The sequence below is a fragment of the Colobus angolensis genome, unplaced genomic scaffold, assembly GCF_000951035.1.
Source record: "Colobus angolensis palliatus isolate OR3802 unplaced genomic scaffold, Cang.pa_1.0 Scaffold180, whole genome shotgun sequence".
In the NCBI taxonomy this organism is placed as follows: domain Eukaryota; kingdom Metazoa; phylum Chordata; class Mammalia; order Primates; family Cercopithecidae; genus Colobus; species Colobus angolensis.
In genome coordinates this window covers 3,487,064-3,493,627 of record NW_012114933.1, presented here as the reverse complement: position 1 = coordinate 3,493,627, position 6,564 = coordinate 3,487,064, and the positions used below count along the sequence as shown (strand labels likewise).

Sequence of the window (6,564 nt, the reverse complement as noted above, 5' to 3'; positions counted from 1 at the left end):
TTCTCTGGTTAGTGACAGGTATATGCCACTCTTACAGTGGGGTTTCTGGATCTCAGATCCCTTTATCTTTCAAACTCCAGTGAAGTGATCTATAACTAATCTCACTCTGGAGCTTCTACTGCCCTGGTCATGTAATTTCAGAGATAGCTACATTCCTCAGCAAAGGTATCATACACATTTTTACTCAAAAGTCCAAATAACTTCTTTTGCATCATCAGGAATTGAAACCATTGGCTTTTTAAAATTTTTTATTTTTTCACTCATCATTTATTTACAAATACACATTATAACTTTTATATACATTGCACATTTACATGGTAGAAAAGTACAAAACTATATATTTAAATGAATTTATATTTTAACTTGCCATGTTTGAAAATATAAAATTGCATCGAAAAAAGTATTATGAAAAGCAAGAAACTTGAACTGATAAAGCTTTGATAAAACTTTTAGTGACACATTGGTTGAAAAAGAACTAATTTAAAAGGTACAGCTGACTAGCTTAAAGGAAACACCTAACAAAAGGTTGAATGTGTAGCCTTCACCATCCTTTAGTCTCCTGACACCCACATCATTTCTTTGTATCTGTAACATCTTAAAAGTACATTACTAGAATTCTAATCATCTCCTCTCTCACAAATGTCTTCGTCACAACAAAAGAACTGAAGTAGGAGTTTCCTCAAAGATGCTTATCCTCTGTACCTTGTATTTGAGTAAGAGTTATAATGCCTTTTGGTCAGTCAAGGTTCCTTGTAAACAAAACCCGAGGGATCATGTATGTACAGATCAGGCAGCAGAGAATCCAATAAATAAACATGACAGAAACTGACATGCAAGTTTGTTGAAAGTGGAAAAGAGTCTAACAGTGAAATGAAGGGAGACAGATGAGTGAGTGAATAGTAAGGAATGGACTTAAAATGGTTTACAAGGAAAAAAAGCTTTTACTTTACAAGCAAGAGACCTCACAATAAATAACAACTGCTCTTCCTTTCACGAATAAATTTCTTCAGAAACAAGGTATACAGTCAACCAGACATTTTATGTATAAATTATAAAACATGACACAGTATAAATAAATGTCTACAAGTCTCAACTATGGGCCTCATCCAGTAGACCTCACAATGAATGCCTCTCCGTGTCCAATGAGTAACAAGGTGGCCTGGGAGAGAGCTTTAGAGCTTTAGGACAAAGGTCCTTTAATGTATAGTTTCCCCCCCAAATAAATAAGCATACACTTATTTACAGTATGGACAATATATTTTTCTATTTTTTCTTTTTTTTCTTTTTTGCCCAAAGGCTATGTCAACACTGAACACTTGTAGAGAGTTTACCACTCTAGAATAGAAGATATAGGAAAGCTGTAGTCCTGGTCTTCATCTTCCTCCTCTTCCTCGGTGTCTTCCGAAATGGCTAGATGGGGGAATACAGGGGAGCTGTTGTTTAAATACGGACAACAACAGCGCAGAAGCAGCTCAGTGTATGTTTTCAAAGCCCTCTGATACAGCCATATTACAGCGTTGTATTTTTATGTGACTTGCAGTGAGATGCTTTTTTTGTTTTTGGCATCTGCTGTTATGCAATAAGTTAAAAAAATTTTTTTAAAGCATAATCTATGAAGTCAAAAACTGCAGAAAGTTCTGAAGAATCAATGGCTCAGGTTTTACGGGCAGATTCCTGAAATTAGATAAAAAGCGCTCTTGTGTTCTAGGTATAACTGCTTTGGGTCCTTAATTCAGAGTTAGTAGAGGCAACTGCAAAAAGCAGCAGCCCATGTATGACAATATGAAGCTGTCTTTGGAAAAAAAAAAAAAACAACTTTTGAAGCAGTTAGTTTAGATTCAAATGTTAATAAAGCAAACAGCAAAGCATACTACCAAAGCACAAGAAATAGGGGAAAACAACTGGAAATAGATTTTTAGAGGTAACCCCATTGATGATCACTGGATAAATCCTAAAAGCCAAGAAACATTGTAGAGAATTTTTCTGTGGATTATTGAATTGCTGGTGATACTTAGCAGCTTCCTAATTTGAACAGAAATGGATTTATGTGGGAGATCTGCATGCTTTGTAAGTGTCCATTCCCTAGGGATTGCCTGGGAAAGCCTTAAATGGCAGCAAGGTTAAAAATCGCACTTACAGTTGCAAGATCCGGAGTGCTTTACTTCCAGCAGCACACCTGAGGAGCAGGCAGCTTCCTTCATGGCACACTCGCTGGCATAAGTGGCATTGTCACTGGCACAGACAGGCTCATCCGACTTACTGTCAGGGCACAGCTCATCACAGAGGGAACACCGGCCTCTCCCAACTTTGAAATCCCATAAACATTTTTTCCCACCAGTGCACTGGATATCTTCACAGGACTTTGCTTCTAGGATATAATACATCTGTGATGAGTAAACTGATTTCGTCATATCCCCCTTTTCTCCCTTTCTCTAGTCCTCTATCAATAAATATAAACATAATTTATATCTTATTACTAATGGGGGTAATGGAGATATTAAGCAAAAATGCTGGATAATAAAACTGAAACTCAAATGCATACACACATACACACACACAAAACCTCTGCAGTCTTTCCTACATACTACATTAGTGCATTAAAATAGTATTTTTTTTGGAAGAGGATTTTACAATATTCTCGAGTTAAATATGTATCTTATTATTTCCCACAAGTGGGATCTTTTACAAATGAAAGAATTCCATTAATTACTAGAATCTGATAACAGATTTCTGGAACTGCTAAGTAATTATTTTTCGCTTCCAGCAAGTCTGGCACTTAAAAAAATGTGTAAAATTGAGTGAGTTCTAAGTTTTCTAAGATGGAATACTGTTTCTTGCTTCCTGCTGGCATTTGAATATATGTGTCAATGCCTCCAGAAGACAACGGTTTCCATGAGGAATGCTGTGGTCACAACAGTCCCCAAACTGCAGCATATTTCTCCCTATGGTGTTTTGGGATGCCTTGGGCTTACTTATTTGTTAACCCCACAGTTTAATACTAGAACTAGCCTGTTTTCTCTTTTTCCTTCCTCAATCCGGAATACCTACTGATACACTTTCCCTCATAGGCTAATCCAATAGATCTGCCCAGCAGGCAGGTAGCCTTTCTCAGGTGGCAGGCACTGGAGTAGGTGACTCCATCATTCCCACAGAGATATTGCTCAGAGGAAGTGGGCTCTGGGCAAATCCGATTACAGGTCACACAGTAGGCATTATTGGTCTGGTCCACCACACATGTGGAGCTGCCTGGACAGAAAACATCCCGACAAGTCTCTGGAACAAAGAAGGAAACACACATGAATAGGTACCTTCTAGTCCTTAGGGAGCGAGCACTTGAAGTTACCAAGGAAATCATGACACTGAAGCATCCAGCTTTCAAAAGGCAATTTTGGGAGCCCTGTAGTTTTCAAGAGAGAATCTATGACTCTAGGTTGGTCCCCTCAGTGTTCTTAATGAGTCTCTAGAAGTTAGAAAAGGACTCCTTTTTGGTTTCGGTATTATTATTATCAGGCTGTTACTGTGGACTACACCATCCCCCAGAGGTCTGCTAGAGGGTCTATACTTTAGGTATAAAGCTGGAGGAGGGGACAGATCCAGTCTTGCTCAACAGGGTAGGACCTACTTTTACATCTGCCTTGGTACTGGACTTCCAGTTCTGGCTGCTCTTTACATCTTGCCTTTAGGAGTGCACATTCATTGCGGTAGGTTTTCCCGTCCAGCCCGCAGACTGGACCCTTCCAGGTGATGTTGGAACAATCCGGGGCGCAGACGCAGCGGGGTTTGTTCTTCTTGTTCATTCGGCATTTTTTCCCAGGTCCACAGTCCACGTTCTCACACGTTTCTGTGAGTTGGAAACAGGCATGGATTAAAACCAGAGCCAGGCAGTCTGCAGGTCAGCCAGGAGGGCTTCGGGTGCCTTGCGCAATCGTGCAGCCCTGAGTTTGCGCTGGAGGGGCCCCAGGCTCTCTCCTAGAAGATTGGGAGTTGATGAAAGGGTGCGGACCTTGGGTTGTGCCCCACACCCAGATTTCTCTCATCAAGGGGCACAGGTTGGTGGGCTTCACCACCACACTTGGCTAAGAAGTCTGGGGTGTTTTACCTACAGCCTGTAACAGGCAGAATTCGAGTCTGCACGGTTTACCAGGGCAAGGGACAGAAAGGGGAAGCCCACGAACAAAGCTCTCCTACTCCCAAACCCCAGTCAGTAGTGGGGAAGCTAAGGGTAAGACGCCCTCTACTGAGGGCCTGGAAGTCGGGAAGGAGTCCTACCTTTACAGGGGATGCAGTTGGGGGCTCCCCCGTTGAAAATCATCCACTTGAAGAGTGTGTTGTCATTCACGTCCTCCTCGGTCCATGAGGTGCTCAGACGGCCGGTGCTGCAGCACTCCTCCTTGCTCAGTTCGGTCTTGTACAGGACCTGGCAGCGGCCATTCTTCGCTTGACGGAGCCAGCAATTCCCAGCTGTGAAGAGACGGGGTGGGGAGATGGGTGAGTGAGCAGTGAGTAGTGGCAAGGCAGGGAGAGCGAGGTGGCAAGCGAAGGAGACCGGGCGGGGATGGGGAGGGGTGAGCGTGGAGGAGGGGAAGTGAGAGAGACACGAGAGAAAAGTAGGAAATAAATCGAAAGGGGTGAAAGGGTGGATAAAGAAGGTGGGGGGGAAGCCCTGATCACAGAGATGGGAGGTGGGCGAGAGGGAGGGAGGGAGAAAGGGAGAAGACAGGGCGCCCCAGCCATATCAATATCAGTTACCAGTGACCCAGACACAACACGTGCAGCTTGCACTGACTTTTACTAGACTGTTTACTTTTATTCGTCCCATTTCATAACCTGCAGAGACTCGAAGAGCAGATTAAAGAACCTGACAAAAACAGGATGCGACGTATGTTTTTACATGTTGGTTTCATGTAGGCGGTACTGGAATTATTTGTGACAAGGGTTAAGAAAGTAAGAGAATGAGAGAGAGGAGAGGAGAGGAGAGAGATGGGGGCGGAGAGAGAGAGAGAAGGAAAGAGAAAGAAAGAGAAAGAAAGGAAGAAAGGAAAGAAACAGAGAGAGAAAGAAAGAAAAGAAAGAAAGAGAGAGAGAGAAACAGATCAAGCAAAAGGCACTTCTGAAAAATGAAAGCAAAAAGCAACCCGGCCCAGCCCGGAGCTACCCCGCGTGGCCTCCAGGCGCAGCCCGCCCGACGGGCCCGTTTTGCAATCTGCCAGACCCGAGCATGCCCGCGGCCACCGCGATCTTTCGAAATCTCCGAGGGCTGCTTTCCTCCGCGCCTACGTCCGGGCACCAGGCAAAGCCTCTCCCCTAAAGGCGGGCAACCCAGCGCAGAAACTTGCAGACGGCGAGGGGCAGTGCCCAGGAGGGCAGTTTACAACATACTTAAAATATTAACGCTGAAGCAGGGAAAGTAATGCCTTAAGGGGGGTGGGGGAGGAGGCTTCCTACCATTTCACAGTTATATGTACCTATCTCATACCTAGCAAGAAATATTTGCAAGTGATTTCTCTCTCTTCCCCCTTTTTAATGTTCGGATTTGGGTCGGTAAGACTTCTCATTAATCACCAATAAGACTTTAACAATCATTGGACTGCAAGCTGCTATTATTATTTTAAACATTCTGCCCAAAGACTAATTGAAAATAAACAAATCTATTTTTAAAAGGCAAGCTTCAGAAATTTGCTCTTAATCCATTTCAGAATTTAAGTCAGTTATGGGCTGCTCACTGTTTTACAGAAAGCTAAGAGTCAGAAAGAAGAATGAAGCAGAGGGGAAAAAACTCAAAGTGCTCAAAGCACTTTGGGGTAATAATTTGGCTTTTCTTTTTTCTTTCTTTTTTTTTTTTTTTTTTTTTTTTTGCGAGTATGGGGGATGGGGTTGGAAGAAGCATCCACTAGGCAGAAAGCTACTTCCCTTGAAAATTTTCGGCACCCACATTTCCAAGTTTGGGCAAAGTTTCTGAAACTACGTCCCCCAGTCACCAAAGAAAATTCAGTATCTCTCCCCCGACCCCCCAGGTTTTCTTTTCTTTCTTTCTTTCTTTTTTTTCTTTTCTTTTTTTTTAAAAGTATCCTAAAGATGTGGGAGGGAGAGAGATGAGACTGCAAATGGGTCGACTGAAATCTCCAGGCTACTACTGATACTTGTTCTCCTTCTTCAGAGCCAAAGAGAGGAGATCACATCTAAAGTTATCATGGCCAGAACTTTAGATCTGCCAGAGCATCTAACCCTAACTACTAAGACCCCAGCTCGCTCCCTTTCCTTTTTCAAGATAACCGAGCTCCAAACTCCGTTCCCAGTCCTAAAGTGTCATTGCCTACAATTTTCCCACTCCTCTCCATCCCGGAGTCCCCAAGTTGGTCCAACATCTTCCGAGAGCAGCGTTGCTCAGAACAGACCAAGCGGAGACCACAGAAAAGTCGACCCTCTGCCCTCAGCCGAGCCTCCCCAGCGCATCCCCCCTCGCTTACCCTGGGCACTGCGGTCCTCCATGAACTGGCAGAGCAGTAGCAGCAGGAGGCAAAGCCCACCCGGCTGGTGCCTTGCGCGGACCATCCTGGGGGCAGG

General features: G+C 43.6%; 1 protein-coding gene across 3 annotated transcripts; it reads right to left on the bottom strand.

Moving 5' to 3' along the window:
* Window positions 1-230: 230 nt before the first annotated feature.
* Window positions 231-6,564, bottom strand: FST (follistatin). 3 transcript variants are annotated; one of them, XM_011939351.1, is made up of 6 exons: window positions 6,468-6,564; window positions 4,270-4,461; window positions 3,623-3,841; window positions 3,049-3,273; window positions 2,138-2,368; window positions 231-1,674 (listed from the first exon to the last, which is right to left on the bottom strand). In XM_011939351.1, coding segments are annotated over exons 1-6 (954 nt in total). In that variant the 5' UTR covers window positions 6,553-6,564; the 3' UTR covers window positions 231-1,672. The 3 variants fall into 3 exon arrangements, with proteins under 3 accessions (XP_011794741.1, XP_011794739.1, XP_011794740.1); XM_011939349.1 differs by having other exon boundaries at window positions 231-1,410; XM_011939350.1 differs by having other exon boundaries at window positions 231-1,410; window positions 2,138-2,365.

Coding starts and splice junctions, on each gene's coding strand:
- FST (XM_011939349.1), bottom strand. CDS start 6,552: ATGGTCCGCGCAAGGCACCAGCCGGGTGGGCTTTGCCTCCTGCTGCTA. Junction 4,462..6,467: donor GGAGGACCGCAGTGCCCAGG/GTAAGCGAGGGG, acceptor GTCTCTTCACAG/CTGGGAATTGCTGGCTCCGT. Junction 3,274..3,622: donor GTACCAAGGCAGATGTAAAA/GTAGGTCCTACC, acceptor TCTTTGTTCCAG/AGACTTGTCGGGATGTTTTC.